At 32.6% G+C, this 18,893-nt stretch overlaps 1 protein-coding gene across 1 annotated transcript in view; it reads right to left on the bottom strand.

Annotated features, from left to right (window-relative positions):
• LOC149533982 (MADS-box transcription factor 23-like) overlaps positions 1 to 18,893 on the bottom strand; it is a 270,235-nt gene that overhangs the window by 239,751 nt on the left and 11,591 nt on the right. Inside the window, exon 3 of the mRNA XM_089805949.1 lies at positions 1,219 to 1,276. Coding sequence (XP_089662075.1) covers positions 1,219 to 1,276 — 58 coding nt within the window. The remainder of the gene's footprint in view (positions 1 to 1,218; positions 1,277 to 18,893) is intronic.

Here is an 18,893-nt window from a genome sequence, read left to right as displayed (position 1 = left end):
AGAAACTTATGATGTCTTGTATATATGTCATGATGAATCCCATCATGGAAATTTTTCTTCCAAATGCACAACCATGAAGATCTTAAATGGTTTTTATTATTGATCAACATTGTATAAGGATGACGAAAAATACACCAAGTGATATGATAGATGTAGAGGATGGGATGACCTACTAGATTTGATAAGATTTCCTTATTTCCACATGTTGTTACACCTTTTGATAAATAAGTACTTGACTTTGTCAGTCGTATTGAATCCACATGAAATGGTAAGTCTTATATCCTTGTTTGTATTGATTATATAACAAAATGGGCAAAAGCTAGAGCCATGAAACAAGATAGGGACAATAAAGTGGTAGAGTTCATTTATGAAGAATTTTTTACTAGATTCGGTCTTCCTTTGGAAATATTAATAGATCAAGGAGCCTAGTTTATTTCCATATTAATCACAACTTTAGTCAATGAATACAATATACAAAATAGGAAGTCTACGTCCTAACATCCACAAGCTAATTGATAGGCAAAACTAAAGAGATTGAGATATTGAAATAATTCTTACCAAGACAATACACATTCATAGAAAGGATTGGGATAACACATTACCCGAATCCATTTGGCCTTACCGAACAACCTAAAATAATAACCATATGATTCACACATTTTGTGATGGTGTATGGCAAGAAGGTTGTGATGCCTATTGATTTTGAAGATAAAGCCCTAAGGACTACTTTATAGTTTGATATAGATTTAACTACATTACAAAGGGAATGAATTATGCAATTAAATGCATTGTATAAGTTGAGAAAAAGTGCATTCTCATACACCAAGGATTCAACATCAAATGATAAAGTGGCATGAAAAATACATTAAAGATAAAAATGTTTATGGTTAGAGATTGGGTGTTATTATATGACTCAAGATACAGAGATAATCAAATAATTTGGTGAATTTCTTTTTTTCAATAGGTTAGTAATACTTTGTAAAGATAATAGTTTGTATAAATTAAAAAAATCTTATGTACACCTGAAAACAATGTTGATATCTATGCATGAATTTCATATTTTTCTAATTGTTTATGTCTTCTATATTTATTGAATGAGAATTTTGTTGAATGTTTTAATCTCAATAGGTTAGTGATACTTAGTAAAGATAATATGAGATTTCTATTAAAATAAATGACTTCTTATGAATATGTAAATAAATAAAAGTAATAATTTACCTCGATATTTGAAACTTCATCACAGATTTCACAATACTTCTTCAAGATCATCTTCATGCTTTAGAGAATAAGAATATCAAATTAATATATGAAAAAAAAAAATTCTATATTTTAGAAAATAATTTACAAAAATTAATTTCTAAGTTGATTATTAACTACAAAACTTATGCAAATTTAAATATTAAAGAGTGTCATTTAATCTTACAATAGTTAATTATTATAAGAAAGATAATTTACAAAAATAAAATAATATGAAAATACTACTTCATATTCTAAAACTCAAAGTGACAATAGTTAAATATGAACTTACAATAGAATTAATCGTTAAAAATGTCCAATAAGATATAATTTAAATAAAATTATAATAAGAAAATTTACATATTTAATTTTTTTGTCATATTTTTTCATAATGGTATTTTAATAAGTGGCATACACCTATGTTAATTTCTTCCCATGATTTAATCCTTGTTATATTTATTTATCTTTTCCCATGGTTTAATCCCTGTTTATATTTATTTATCTTACATTTAATTTAAAATGTTAAATAATAATTCATCATTATTGTGACCCAACTTCCATGTACATTCTATTGGAATAATAAATAAAACATCTAAATATTCAACCAATGAGGTTCTAAAATTACTTCATTCACTTAGCTAAATGTATGTTATTTTTCATGAGGGATCTAGCTCTAAAAGAATTTTTTATGTACATTAGGTTCAAACAAAAGTTGGCCATGTATTTGCATAATCCTAATACATACTAATTGACTCCTAATTCATCAACATTTGAGCAGCTAAAGATTTGGTTCAATTTTCTTAATCTAGGGTAAAATCCAAGCGTCAACAAAGACTTTGAAAATTGAGGAAAGAAATGAACCTCACTATTGTAGTCAAAATATCCAAAATTTCTAAAATTTAAAGAGCACATTTTATAATTTATGAGCATGTATAGTCTAGATGTGAGTATACTATTCCAAATAGGAATCTCCATCTCAAGTATTTTATTTTTCCAAAACTTGAAAGGAGGGGGTGCCCTCTTTAAGCACACATAGGTATACAAGTGGGTATGTACAAGTTGTACCACTATGTGATATCCATAATTCTCATCAAGTATTCTTTATGGAGTATTCAAAATTCTATTGGCCAAGATTTTTCCAAAAGAACATTCTAGAGGGTGCCAAAATATCTAATAGACTCGAAAGTTTCTTTGCAAAGGGTATTATTTCTCTAGGGATGAGAAATATTTTGAGTATATTCTACTAACACTAAAATAAAATATATTTTTGATTTTAAGAACATGAGCAACAATCGAAACTTTCTATTAAAGCCACTTGTCACCCAAATTAACCTAAATTTAAATTTTTAGCTTTAACTTCAACATACAGACCCAAACTTGGGCAAATGACATTACATTAAAAAGTTACCAATTGTGCTAGTCTAGTATTGGTGGTCATTTTTACTACTCCTAACACATTTAATGTAAGAATCATTATAAATTTTTTTTTTTTTACAATTATGGGGTTGTACCTTCCATATTTAGGCTCCATTTTTTTTGTAAAAATAACATTTATAGAAAATATGGTTGTGTGCTCTACCAAATCTATCTTTTACTTTTACATATTTTTTATTATACACTAAGAGGTATTAGGATTTTTCCATTTCTAGAATGGTTGTTTTTTTGTGGAAAAAAAATCATCTTTCATATTCACATCTTGCTCTACCTTTTCTCTAATATAATACTTAATTTAAGAGGAAAATTAAATCAAGGATCTCAAAATGCCTAACTATCACATCTCAAAATCTCTAATAACCAAATTACACTAATATATGGGTTTATGGTCATATCTAGATGAGACATAATCTAGTTTGCATATCTATTTGAGTTTATTTATAACGAGTACAAGATCCTTAAGGCTTTTTTTTTATTGGCCTACATCTTTCAAATGGTCCCACTCAATATTGATTCTAGCACTGGACTCCGAGAGAAATGAGGGCTGAATTTTATATCTTTGGGGTTATTAATTTGAGCTATGTACTCTAAATCTTGAGACAAAATCATCATTATTATTACCAATGTATTTTTCTCTGCCAAAGAATTTATAAATAAGTTTAATCTATTGATTCACATTTATAAGGTTGTGGAAAGGAAAATACAAGAAAAGGGTGCATCTTTATGATTCTATTTTAATTATATTTTATTTTCTTTGTTTTATCATCTAATCTATCATGTATTTTTGGCTCTTCATTGCAATATGGATTTAGCTAAGGATTTATGTAAGTTCTTGACATAAAAATGAGAAAAATTAACATAGCTGAAATCAATCCAAAGTTTTGTATTTGAAGTAGTATTTTCCCACTCATTTACAGATAAACTAAATAAAAAAATTAAGAGCTTCATTAACTACTCAACTAGCTTCAAAGTTATTATAAATAGGATTTCGATTCTTATTGTTATGTGACTAATTCCCCAAGAAAAGGGGAAGTAAAGGTAACCCTTTTAAAAGAATGTGATGCTTTGAAAAGCACCCCTTAGGTTATCTTTGAATGACACTTAAATTCTTCCAACTATTGTTTTGACTTCCAATCTTTGTTATCTACTGAAGAAGGCTCCATTTTTTTGTAAAACTAACATTTATAGAAAATTTGGTTGTGTGCTCTTCCAAATCTATCTTTTATTTTTACATATTTTTTATTAGACACTAAGAGGTATTAGGATTTTTCCATTTCTAGAATTTGTGTTTTTGTATATAGTTGTGATGGATGGTTGTTTTTTTGTGGGAAAAAAATCATCATCTTTCATATTCATGTCTTGCTCTACCTTTTCTCTAATATAATACCTAATTTAAGGGGAAAATTAAATCAAGAATCTCACAATACATAACTATCACATCTCAAAAGCTCTAATGACCAAATTACACTAATATATGGGTTTTTGGTCATATCTAGATGAGACATAATCTAGTTTGCATATCTATTTGAGTTTATTTATAACGAGTACAAGATCCTTAAGGCTTTTTGCTTGATTGGTCTACATCTTTCAAATGGTCTCACTCGCTCTTGATTCTAGCACCGGACTCCGAAAGAAATGAGGGCTGAATTTTACATCTTTGGGGTTATTAATTTGAGTTATGTACTCTAAATCTTGAGACAAAATCATCATTATTATTACCAATATATTTTCCTCTACCAAAGAATTTATAAATAAGTTTAAATCTATTAATTCACATTTATAAGGTTGTGGGAAGGAAAAGACAAGAAATGGGTGCATCTTTATGATTCTATTTTATGTATAATTTATTTTATTTGTTTTATCATCTAATCTAACATGTATTTTTGAGTCTTCATTGCAATATGGATTTAGCTAAGGGTTTTTGTGAGTTCTCGACATAAAAATGAGGAGAATTAACATAGTTGAAATCAATTCCAAGTTCCATATTTGAAGTAGTATTTTCCCACTCATTTACAAATAAACTAAATAAAACTATGAAGAGGTTCACTGACTACTCAACAAGCTTCAAAGTATCATAAATAGGATTTAGATTCTTGATATTATGTGACTAATTCCCAAAGAAAATGGGAAATGAAGGTAACCCTTTTAAAAGAATGTGATGCTTCAAAAAGCACCCCTTAGGTTATCTTTGAATGGCACTTAAATTCTTCTAACTATTGTTTTGACTTCCAATCTTTTTTATCTACTAAAGCATATTTTCAACTAGAGGATTAATTATAGGACCTATCTTTTTGATGGACAAGAAGTATTCACAATAGTATATTGGTCTTATATAGAGCCATGCATACCTTCACAGTATGAAACACATGCCTCAAAACATAAAAATAACATATCCATGTACAAGACATTCTTGGGTGTGCATTGTACCTTAACTATTGGAACTATAATTAGAACAATTATTGTGTTTTAATTAATGTCAAACCTTATTGGTGAGATAGTTTCTACCTGAGTAGAGTGCCATACCAAGATGATTGATGAAGAGGATTTGAGAAGAAGAGATAGCAATATGACCTAGTGAAAAGGTTGAGTTATGTGGAATTACTATAGGAACTTGATCAGTTGCACCTTGGCAAGATAATGTGTTGTTTAATCATAACACAAAGTGGAAAATATAGTTGAGTTAAAGCCTAAAAGATATGATCAATGAAGAACAAATATTTAGGCTTAACTAAGCTTCAAACCAAAAGATTAAAGCACTTATAGTTAATGCCAAGCTATACTAGTGTCAATTAAGAAAACAATAGAAGTCGAGAAAATTCAATGTCAACAAAGCACTAGTAAAAGATAGAGTAATAGAAAATTATAACCAAGAACTAGTAAATGGAACAAATGAAAATAGTGTAAGCCAAGTAAGTTAGTATAGTGATGACTGAGTTATCTAGTAATAACAAGGCTGAGGAACAAAATGTTGGCAGAGTGATAGCATTTTATAGTCTATGAACAAATCTGAATTCTTGGCCCACATAGTTGAATTCTTGGAAAATGGAAAGCGTGTTGAAAATAAGAATTGATGAGCTAGAAGATTTAATAAAAGGGAAATCGTGTTTGATAATTTATATTCAAAGAGAAGTTTGGAGAAGTTTCTAGAAGAGGAAGAGGATATGAAAAGATGGACGGATTCAATGAATGTGACCTAACCCTCATATCAATGGTAGTTTTTGAGAGGAAAAAAATGTTGGAAATATGGTCAAATAGATGTCTTGATGGCTGTCATTTATGGAAACATGTATTCAATATTTAACTTATGCATTTAGTGTTAGAAAATTGTCTAAGTGTTACCCAGTTTACAACAATATAGTGAACACATCTTAAGAGTACGGATGACTCGTCGAGATTTAGCTTATGCATAGTTAAGGAAATATCTATGACACTATGAGGATTATGTAGTTAAGTACACATGTGTGTATGGACAATACAATGCAAGATATAATTAAAATACTAGTGTGGGTATTTATCAAAGTAGAACAAAGCATATTACTAAACATAGTTGTGCGGCTTGAGAAATTATTTTGGTTACGAAATAATTATTAAGTTATGATGAGCCAACTATGTGGATATTAATCCATAAGTTATTTTATATTATGTCAAGCATTTGAAAACATGAAGGCTGACTAAGTAGAGTTTTGTGAATGTGCAAGGTATAAGTAAAGATCTTATGTTGCATAGTTAGTGTGAAGTTGTGCGAGATAGTGAGATGTTGTAATTGTGATGCAAACTATTATGCAAGCCTTCTATGATGCAAGAACTAATGTTTGATCAAAGAAAGTGTGAGTTATAGTAGTAAAGAAAGTATTGTATGTATACCTATCTTGTGAAGAACTGAATTGTATTATTGCATGTTAGAGTAGTGGGCTCTTCTTGCATACACTATATTTGTTCTAAAAACTCCTAAAAGGGTTCAAGCTTCTAACAAGGCCTAGTCTCCTAATAGGGAGTTTAGACACTATATGTATTTCATAGACTCTCAATAGGGTCAATATCCTTAACATGATCCTATTGTTTAGTGAATCATCTAGTGGGTATTATCCCCACTAGGGTTTTCCCTTGGCCATGGTTTCCCTAGTTAACAAAATAATGATGTTGTGAGTTATTTATGTGCATGGTTATATTTATTGTTCAACATTGTTGGTTTACTTTCATATGTGAGTAATAAAGTAATTAACAATATATATTTGTGGGCAAGAGTTTGTAGAATAGCGATTCAACCTCCACCCCCTGCCCCTCACGGCGCCCCCCCCCCCCCCCCCCCCCCCCCTTCAATATTATCTATTTCTAATAATTTTTATCAGAGCACAACTACTTTGAAGAGACTTAATAGCTTAAGTAAGATCCTTGTGAATATGAAACATTTGAAGAAGCTCGAGTCAATTGAGCTTCTTACAAAAGAAAGAGACACCTTGATAGATAGATATAAAGATGCAAAAGTGTACATTGGCAAACTGAAAGATGAGATTGATGATATGAAATCTAGCAAGGAATCAATTATGTAGACTAATGACAATGATGAAGTGGGAGATATTTAGAAGTAAAATGAGATCTTGAAACATGAACTAAAAATAGTTGAGTTTAAGTCTTAAGGAAAATGGTGGCATTAGTGAATCAGGATTGAAAATTGAGAATGAAAATCTTAGATCCTAGTTAAGTCAAGTTACACATGAATTAGACACTATCAAGATTCAACATGTTGAGTTAGAGAAATACAAAATTACTGTGAAAAGAAAACTGACAAAAGCTAAACAACAATTAGAGAAACTTTATTCTAGTAGTGAGAATATAGATCAACATATATTTCATTAGAGAGTTTCTTATGACAAGACACGAATTGGATATCTGATAGGAGAGAAATCAACCAAGAAAGTTGAAATCAGGAGAGAACCAAATCTAGTTATTAAAATCCCCTAAGAAATCTTATATAAGTAAGGTAGAATCAAGCACATCTACTGAAGTATCAAAGGAAGTTGAGTTAATTGATTTGAAAGTTAAACCTAATGAACTTAAGAAACTAGAGCAAGTTGATAAACCTAAGCAAGATGAACCACCCAAGGAAATAAGACACAAATTTAGAGATAGATGCTTCATTTGTAATGAAGTTGGACATATGAAGAAAGATTATACATGTAAGTCTTTTAAACCCATTACTAATTTCTATTGTTATAATTGTCATGGTTATTGACATAAGGTAGTAGATTCTAAGAAATTTAAGTTTGATGGTAACAATGTAAGTAGTAGAATGTCTAGGAATACTAACCCTGCAAGTGATAAAAGAGGAAGGTCACAGGATAGATCCAATAATGGAGAGACATCTAATGGAGAAAAGAACTAGTTTGTGTATTACAAGTGTAACAATCTAGGACACATTGCAAGGAATTGCAGAGCACCTGAGAATCAGAATGGAACCAATCAAATGAGGAATGCACCTATATGTCATTTATGCAATAACTTTGGACACACAAATTTTTTTTATAGAATGGATAGAAGGAACCTTTACATGAATCCTAGTCATACAAGGAAAAACAATAAAGATAACAGAAGGAATGAGATTGGAAGAGATAATAGTTAGAAAGAAGCTATTAAGGAACATGTTGATGAGTTCAAGGAACTATTTATAAAAGATTGTAATCTAGGGAGTTCACATATAGTATTTGAAGAACATTACTTTGATGCATCTAATGGAAAGTTTAAGTCATCCCTCATCCTACTTGAATTGAGTAGTTCTAGTAGAGACAAAGCATTAGTTGGCCAAAACTGGTGTTAGAGAGCGAGTTACATGGTAAACACATAAAGTATGAAGTAGTATACTCAAATATACACCAAACATATAATGCATGGAATAGTGTTCATATACATTGGACATATAAAGCATAAGTACATGTTATGCATGTAAGACATGAAGCAAGAATTATGAGTACATGTAAGACATGGCTAATGTAAATGAATGCACCTAGCACACTCATAACATAATGTAAAAAACATACTTATGAATTCATTTAAATCATGAGGCATACATTTAGCATATACCATGCACACAAATTCACTTAAGTCAAGGAGCATATATGTGAATAAAGCATGCACATTAGCTCACTTAAGTCATTGAGTATATATGAAGATACATCTAGAAAATAAAGAAATAAAGCATACAGATGAGCTTTGGGAAGTATTCAAAGATGCATATATGTAAAGTGTGAAGGATACATTCAAGGCATGAAGCATATATGTAACACATAAACATGAGATAGACATATAAAAGAGTATATATCAAGCTTGAAATACACATATATAGTCATGTGACCTATACATTCACACACACAACACATAAAGCACATAAAGCCTGAAGTATACTTAAAACATAGAGAATATTCATGAAGCCATATAAACACACACAAGGCAATACATATATGTCAGACACTCAAAGCATGAGGTATCACGCCTAATTACACCCCAAGCATAAAGACATAAAGTAGTGCATAAATACACAACATCACATCATAGATAGAGATATAAATATATATACACATCAAAATTTTTTAGACATGAAGAAGTACATAAGTATATGTCGAACATGTAAGGAAAGAAGCACAAAAACAATGCACAAAACATACATGAGGAATGTGCTCATGAGTTACTCCTACATGAAGTTGCAACTACAACGTATACATATGAAGATATGAGGAATACATATGATTGTATAAAGATATGAGGTTGGCACATTAAAACACAAAGCATACACATTGATGTATGAAGACACAAAGTATGCACATTGAAAACACAAAGCATACACATTGATGCATGAAAACACGAAGCATACACGTTGATGCATGAAAATACAAAGCATACACGTTGATGCATGAAGACACAAAGTATACACATTGAAAACATGAAGCATACACATTGATGTATGAAGGCAATTAGATTCATCATTATTGATGAGTGTCCTAAATGTATTGATTGTAATGTCACCAATCTCTAGGTACTATCCAAATTCCCTAGGATGCAACATTCTTCAAAATGCATGTCTTGTATCTCCTATAAGGATTGTAGGAAAATTCATCTCTCTATCCCTCTAAGATCACCCAAGGTGGAACAGTTGCAGTGTCAAGGTCACGTGGAATAGACTACAAGTGGTTCCCTGGAGGAATCCATCATGTGCCCAAAATTACCCCGCCTCTACCATCCACCACCCTCTTCAGTCAAGATGCCTTAGATGCAAGAAATGAGTTTGTCTGATCTATACTAGATGTAATAGTTTAGCATTGATATATCTCTTTCTTAATATTTTAAGTACAATAGTTACGTGTTCCTCTTATTTGTTATGCATTTGCATAAATTAAAATTTCCATAGGATGGCAGGATTATGCTCTGATGCCACTTGTAATGACCCCTTTTTACCCCTTTGATCGAAAGTCCAAAATTTGAGCATAGGTTAGGGAATCATCCAATATTTAGCAACCTATAACCATCATTATTATTAAAGTGCTTGAGAAGATGAGTATTTAATTTAATTTATTGAGTTCATTTGGAAAATTCCTTATTCTAGTACATAGACAACTTCCGCTCCCCTTGTTACGATCATCTTGATGGTAGAATGATGGTGCAAAGGGTACATGAAACAAGCTCCAAGTGGTTCCTTGAAAGATATTCGTCAAGTGCTTGAAATTACTCCGCCTTTCCCTCCACTAACTCCCTATCTAAGATTATGTAATTTTGGATGAGAGATAGACTCTTTGTACTATAACTGGAATGCATTCTTAATGTTATCTAATCTTAAGAATATATCTTAAGACAATATACTTGTATTCCTTTATTGCAATATTTGTTTATATGTCATATATTTATATCTTTTTCTAATGTGTATCACATCATAGATAGAGATATAAATATAAATACTCAACAAATTATAGTTACCATCATGTATCTTGGCATTTCTATTGTGAAATTCAACTTTGTAACTTATTTTGTTCAATTATGAAATACTCAACAAATTATAGTTAAGTCCTTCAACTTAGTAAACATTGTCATGTGTTATCTTGTCAGTCAATTGAATAGTGCCTTTACCTTTTATAACACATGGGATATCATTAAAAAAATAAAAAAAATATGCCATTGTTGTTGAAACATTTGTGATAATATTTTATGTAATTATTTAATATTGGAGAAAATAATTAAATGCCCAATATTAAATGTGGGGTCAGTGGGTTAGGTAGCACATAGTTTTAGCACATGGTTTATGTAATACCACTTAGTGGTTTTGTGAGACTTGCTACTATATAAGAAGCCACAAGGGTAGTTGTTGTAGAGAGAGAGTGACAAGGAGAAGACAAAAGGCAAGAGTCAAGCGGGACAAGGCTTGACAGGTTAGCCAAGGGAGCATTTGTGAAGGTTGAAAGCATGGCATGGGATGTGTGGATTCATGCTTGTTCACATAGTTTGCTCGGTTGTGGCTATGGCCATGAAGACTTCCATGGTTGTATGGCAATGGTATTTTTTGCTGAATAATACATGGTGATGGATGCTTTTGGAGGCTGGGTTTTTCCCTGAATGAGGGTTTCCCAGGGTATATCTTGTGTCACAATTTTGTGGGTATGTTGTCTATTCTCTTGCATGTGGATTTTAATTTCGTGTTTATTTCAGATCTATTATGGGTTATGTGGAAACGGTTATATTCTTTATTGCCAAGTTTCCTTACAAGTGGTATCAGAGCTATGGTTTTATTATTTGTAACCCTAGATTGAATCCATGGGAATGCATGAGAGGATAAAAGAAAGGGCAAGATATATGAATGATTTATTGCAGATCTGAGAGTTTTGGATTTGCTGTTATGATGGGATGTTAAAAGATTTGGGCATGTGAAATTGTTGGAGAAAAAGAGTTTTTCGGATGTTTCATTTAAATGAGGGTTTTGGGGGGTAGCATGTAGAAATGACCTCCTGGGTAAAAACAGACCTCACCATTGGATCCGGGTCAACATTTCCATAAACTTTGATATATAATATGCCCTAGTTTGGCCATGTTCAGAGGAAATGAAAGAGTTTTTTGGTTTCAGCCCATGATGGCCGTCAAATTTAATCCCGTCGGAATTTTCGTCACTGAAAAAATTAAAAATGAAAAATTGTACTGAAAATGGTAAAAAGACTGTCCTAGTAAAATGGCCATAACTTTCTCTCAGAATATCGGATTTCAAAGTTCTTATAGGCGTTGGAAAGCTAATTCAGAGCACTACAAGATGGTGTAGGTTTGGTTCTATGATTTTTAGATTTTGTCGGGTTTTAAGAGCCCTAAAGTCAGATGTTGCTTATTTTGAGCACGAATTAGGGCATAACTTGGGCATACAGAGTCAGATTTTGGACTTCGAGTAGTCAACAGAAAGCTCTTGGAGAGCTCTACACATTGGTTTAGATTTGGTGCATGTTTGGCATGATTTATTTGGTGATATATTGATCTAAATAGTTTATAGATATATTTTGACTATGGTAACATTGTGAGTTTATGGCATTGGAGATTTAAGTTTTAATGTCATTGTATACTCAGTTCATATTCAGTTTGGTCTCATGATGATATGGTTATCAATGTTAGATTTGGATATGTATGATGACTTGTGGGATCTACAAGTTGTGCAGTGTTGTAAGCGGTCTATACTTACAAGTTGCATTTATAGCTTGGTTATGGATTGTCTTTGCCCATTGATCTTTCATTATTGATGCATATTCAGATTGGTGGCTTGGATTTGGGTTGTATATACCCTAAGTCACATGATTTACTATTTTATCTTCATGTAGAAGGGATGAGATGTTGTTACCAGGTACAATCATGGTGGAGGATTGTGGTTGACTATGCTGACAGGTTGGACATATTGAGAGCCAGATGCTTAGTTCATGGATGTGATCATGGTGTCATGGATTTTGGCATGACATGATTGGTTATACAGGTACATCCTTGATGTTCATTAGCTTGAATTTTCTGATTTGGTTATGGTGGTATATCTTCTTGGTTGAGGATCATGGTTATTTGATTTCTTTTGAGGAGCTCATGATGTGCACTTTGAGTTCTTTGATGGTTTGATGCCTTGGTTGATTCTCATGGTTAGAAGATGGTTTTTTTTTTTTTTTTTCATCATTATGTCATGGATAGCTTGGATACATGGTTTAGTGGGAGCTTGTGACAGTGATGGGGTGACAGTGCAGGATTAGTTCCTGGTTTGGTTTATATCTTCTTGGTTTGGAGAGGATGGATTTTATGATGCCATAGGTGACTCGGTACCACAATTGAGTGGGAGTTGTTGGCATTGATATATTTATTGAGTGTTTGCAGATGTTGGAGGTTTGTTTTAGATCCTGTTGCTACAGAAGCATCTTTGACATTTTCATGGTGCACTTGTTATCTTCATGGTGTTTGAAGATGGTTAGATCTTGAGGACTCATGGAGTTCTTGGTTATCTTCATGGTGTGTGGAGATGGTTCTTCCTGATATGTGGAGATGGTTTTCTTCATGGTGTATGGAGATGGTTGCATCTTGAGGACTCATAGGGTTCTTGGCAAAGGTGTGGTTTATGCTTTTATTTGGCATGTTATCCTTGGTATGAGGATGGTTTCTTTATTATGTCATGGTATACTCTTGATACACGTTTAGAGTTGTGACATGTTATGGTATGTTCATGTGGAGCATGTTATCTCTTTAGTTGAGATGGTAAGATCATGTTGTCATGTTTATGTTCCTGAGACCATGGTTGGAACTTTAACATTGATCTTGGTTTAGTTTTTTGGTATTGAGTACACTAATCATAAGCTGGATACTTCATGATATTGCTATTTTGCATTTGGAGTTGGCATGGATTGATTGGTTATAGGTGCTAATGGATACTTAGAGACGGTGGTGACGCTGATTTCTCTTAGATTAGAGAAGTATTTGTTGGGACGGTTGATAGTTTCAGCAGGAAGTCCGAGGGGCAGTCACCTAATATGGACTTGAGAGGAGATTGTTCTTAGATGAGTCTTGGTTGGAGACTTGGGTATCTTGATGAGAATTCTCATTCCCCACTCTTGGTCTACTCAGCGGTTTGCTACTTGAGAGGTATAGCCCATTATTTTCTCTCAGTTGCATTATATTTATGCTTATCTTTCAGGGATATGGATCTTGAGCTATGGTACATGAGTTAGTTCTGGAGGGTTCATTTGAGAGATGGTTTAGCATTGGTTATCTCCATGTGCATATGTTGTTATGCTGGTTGAGTTTGGGAGATGGTTTTATATTGGGCATATTCCTTGGTTTAGGAATGGTTTTATTGAGTTTGGTCTTCTTGTGAGAGGCTTACATCCATGATGAGTTATATGGTATGGTTTGGGTGTTGTTGAGGCTTCTTGTTGGGGTTTTGTGGAGGAGATCATACTTGCACAGTTTACATCTAGAGGTGTGTGTGGAAGGACATGATACAGGTTATGATTTGCATGGTTTCTCTGGTCTTGGTTATCTTCCTGGATGTTCAATTTTGCTTACATTGGATTTGAGATTGGTTAAAGATTGTAATCACTGGTTTGTGCTCATGTATGTCATGTGAGAGATGACATGGTTATTACTTTATCTCTTTTCTCTGTTGGTTGTGGAGAATTTGAGAGACTATTGGAGACTTGTTATGAGAGTTGTTCTTGCAGAATATTAGTTTATGTATTGTGGATGTCCTTGATACTACATGGATTCACTTCTTTGAGATGTGTTGAGTGGATTGGTTATAGATTTGACATTATCTTTTGCAGTGGGAGCTTCTTGGTATATATGTGGCAGGTATTGCTCTTGAGGCTTGTGATTGCAGGTTATAGATTGAATATGTCGGTGATATGAGATTCACTTGTTATACCTTTGAGGTATGGATAGTTGGATGGGTTTGGCACTTGCTGTGGGTGTTATTTCAGCTATGGATATTTTGACAACTACGGATACATGTGATTACCTTTGGATCAGGTTATTTGTGCTTGGAATTTCAGTTGGTACAAGATTTTATGATCTTCTAATGTGACAGGTTGGGTGGTTTTCTCTTTGGATGGCTTTTATGTATGCCCAGTGGCAGTGGCATAATAGGAGGTGAGATCATTCATGTTTGAGATGCTGGATACTTTGATTTTGTTGCGGGTACCAGGATGGAGCACTTGGTGTATTTTGATCCATGATGGTGGATGTGTTTGGAGGGATTGTTCCCTTGTTCATTTATGTGGCTACGGATTGACCCTATGCAATGTATACAACAAGTGGGAGATTGTTGAGATAATGGGTGTTGCACACATTGCATAATATTGTTATCTTATTATTTTATTTTATTATGTAATGTTGTACCTAGATGGACGTGCAACATGTAAAGATTCCCATGGAATATTTTTGATGAGTTGTATTGTAACATTGTGATAATATTTTATGTAATTATTTAATATTGGGGAAAATAATTAAAAGCCCAATATTAAATGTGGGGTCAGTGGGTTAGGTAGCACATGGTTTATGTAATACCACTTAGTGGTTTTGCGAGACTTGCTACTATATAAGAAGCCACAAGAGTAGTTGTTGTAGAGAGAGAGTGACAAGGAGAAGACAAAAGGCAAGAGTCAAGCGGGACAAGGCTTGACAGATTAGCCAAGGGAGCATTTGTGAAGGTTGAAAGCATGGCATGGGATGTGTGGATTCATGCTTGTTCACATAGTTTGCTCGGTTGTGGCTATGGCCATGAAGACTTCCATGGTTGTATGGAAATGGTATTTTTTGCTGAATAATACATGGTGATGGATGCTTTTGGAGGCTGGGTTTTTCCCTGAATGAGGGTTTCCCAGGGTATATCTTGTGTCACAATTTTGTGGGTATGTTGTCTATTCTCTTGCATGTGGATTTTAATTTCGTGTTTATTTCAGATCTATTATGGGTTATGTGGAAATGGTTATATTCTTTATTGCCAAGTTTCCTTACAATTGTATGGACTAATATCTTCCAAAATGAATTATCACCAGTCATATGATTGGAACATCCACTTTCAATTATCCATCTATCACTTTTGTTCACATAAGAAATTAATGTAGTTTTCTCATCTTCATCAGAATCTTCTTTCATAGAAACATAGACAAATTCATCATCAATACTCTTAGATTCCTTATCAATATTTTTTCAACAATATAACAATATTTATTAACTTTTTCATCCTTTCTTCTCTTATAGTTCTTGTCATCTCTTCTTCCTTTGTACTTTATTTCCTTCCTTTCATCCTTATCTTCTCTATCAAGGCATCTAGCAGCAATATCACCAAATTTGTTGCATGAAAAACAAATGATAGGTAATTTACCTTTGTATTTACCTCTTCCTCTTCCTAAATTTTTTGCAATGAGGGCTTCAATTTCATCAATTTCATCACCAAAACTATTAGTTTCACTCTTAACATGTTTTCCTTTCTTCTTGCTAAGAACAAGTTGTGACTTGAAAGCAAATTCAATGGTAACAGGTGTGTAGTTATCAAAATTGAACATCTTAAAAGAAGTAAGTCTACCAATTACACCGTCTAAGGTCAAGTTGTTACCTAGTGTGCATCTCAGTTCTTGGATTGCAGAGAATCTAATGGCATAGATAGGTAGTAGAGTCTTCAATACCTTACGTATCACTATTTCATCTTTGATTTCTCCATTTGCACTTTGAATAGCATTGAGAACCTCTTTAAATCTTGTGTAGTATTGTACTATGTTCTCACCTTCCATCATTCTCATGTCATCATATTTTCTTCCCAAGATTTTTGATTGTTCTCTTAAAACATTGTCATCGCCTAAGAATATGGTCTTCAATCTATCCCACATCTTATTTGTAGTATTGCAATATTTTAGGTCATCAAACTCGATATAGCTTAGGGATGAGGTAACATCCAAACTTTCTTAGTTATGATCTAACTTCTGACTCAATTCTTTAGGAGTCAGAGGAGTAGTTGTTACTTCTACATATTCATTGTCCATAAATTTGACAACAACATCACTATTATTAGATATGTGTAGCTTCATTAGGGTCTTCCATGTAGGAAAGTTCTCCTTGTTCAACTTGGGTACATCTCTCTTGTTCATCATGATCTTTAGCTTTAAGTACCTTCCCACTTTTCTCTATAAGCACTGAGCCTTGATACCAATTATTAGAAATGTTTATAATAATTGGGGGGGCCAAGGGGGTGAATCAATTACTCAAGGTCTATATGTACCACTTGAACAATAAAAAATTAAACACTTCATTGTTCTACTTATCCTATTGTTGCTTGGTCTCTATTGTAAAAATATCATATACATACCTTGCATTGTGTAATGGAAACATTCATAAAATATCAAATGTAAGCATTCATAAAACATTCATCATTTTTTGACACTAGGATTTTATGTGAAAATCCAATTTGGGAAAAACGACTAGCAACATGTAAAAGGTTACAATACACACATTTGAAGTGAGCTCCATTAGGGGCCAACCCTATCAAAGGTTATAATACACACTATTAAATGTGACCTAGTTAGAAGACTTAATCACCCTATTAAGAGTGGCCTTCTAAGAGGACTTTGATCATTCCATTTAGAATGTCACCCAGTGAAAGGATTTACACAAACTGTTAATTCTTCAAATGACTATTATGTCAATTGTGTTAAAAGGATATTAATACAACATATTTAGAATGATAAGAAAGAACATAGTAGGTTTGATCTGTGTGGTTACAACTCACTTTTGTTGGTTTAGGTCTCTGTTCGGTCCTTATATTGGTTCACTGATAAGCCTTTCACTGTCATCTTCGATCTTGATCTGCTTGGACACCTTTCAAGCAATCAGTCTACTCTTCTGATCAAAACTTAAGCCTTTTTCTCTAATTCACTTATCAATAACATCATATCTTTAATCTCTTTCCTTTACCTTCACATTCCATTACTTGTGTATTATATATCAACCTTGCTCTATATGACTTCCTTCACATACAAACTCACTCATACACACACTAGCTGAGCTTGGTTGGACTTGACTACACACGACACCAAATATTTGGTTTTATATCTATTTAAATAGACAGTTCTGCTTTACCATTTTCTAGATCAATTGTAGATCTTAGGGTTTACAACCAGATTCAATTTGATTCAATGCATCTGTTCATCTTGACGTAGTTAAGACCCCAATATAGGAAATAAGATTCAATTGAAATAAGGGAAATTTTATCATGTAGTAGAGATTAGAAAAAATCAAGCATATGGTGCCATGTAAATGCAATTTTGCTTAGTATATGATGAAGTATGTTAATGTAATAGCTTTGACTCAACACAAAAAAATAGAGGGAAATCATGCAAGACAAAACCTCATGTAGTATATAGTAGAAATTCACCTTGAATGTTGAATAGAAAAGGAAGGAGAAGAAATATTGAATGAATGAATATAGATCTCCTTCCTTGAAGTCTAACTCATTTGCCTCCAATGAACAAAAAATCTACATCTATAAACAATCCATGCTTGGTGTTAATGGATGGATGACTTTAATTAATGATTTCTTTCTTGAAATCCTTAAATTATTGCACTTGATGGATTGAGAGGTGATGCTTGTAAATTTTGGATGTGAAAATAAAGAGAAGAAACCTCCTTTTATAGTGATTTTGGGGTCAATTTTTATAAGAGAAAACTCCAATAGGCAGGAAAAATGAAATAATTTGCATTGGGACTTGAAATTTATATAAATTAGGTACCTAGGGTATAGGTTCCTCCTTGTATAACCTATATTAGTATAGGCCATCCCATATATTACCTATAATTACAAGTATTACTTTTGAGGTAAAAAATGCAGAATATAAATACCATTTGAATCTTTTGGATAAAAATGAAATGATGAGAGGGAAAATCAAGTGTAAATTCTAAAATGGGGTGAATTAGACCCAACTAAGAGTTTTGAGCAAGATTGAAGGAAGAAATATGAACTTGATTTAAATTAATGAAAGTAATTATGTACAACATGAGATCCTTGTATAAGAAATACACTAAAGAGGGCTAAAATGTTGTAAAAAAGAACACAAAGCTTTTATTACTTTTTAAGAATATCCAATAAGATAGGTAGTTTATAGAATGGAAAGGTAGAGTAATTTAATCACATGATGGGAAGTCCCAAGATGTGGTTAACATTTAAAGGAGCTCTCTTTTTGACTATTATA

Source organism: Cupressus sempervirens, chromosome 10, assembly GCF_028749045.1.
Source record: "Cupressus sempervirens isolate cs-2001-9-10 chromosome 10, ASM2874904v1, whole genome shotgun sequence".
Classification (NCBI taxonomy): Eukaryota; Viridiplantae; Streptophyta; class Pinopsida; order Cupressales; family Cupressaceae; genus Cupressus; species Cupressus sempervirens.
This window is presented reverse-complemented; position numbering and strand designations above follow the sequence as displayed.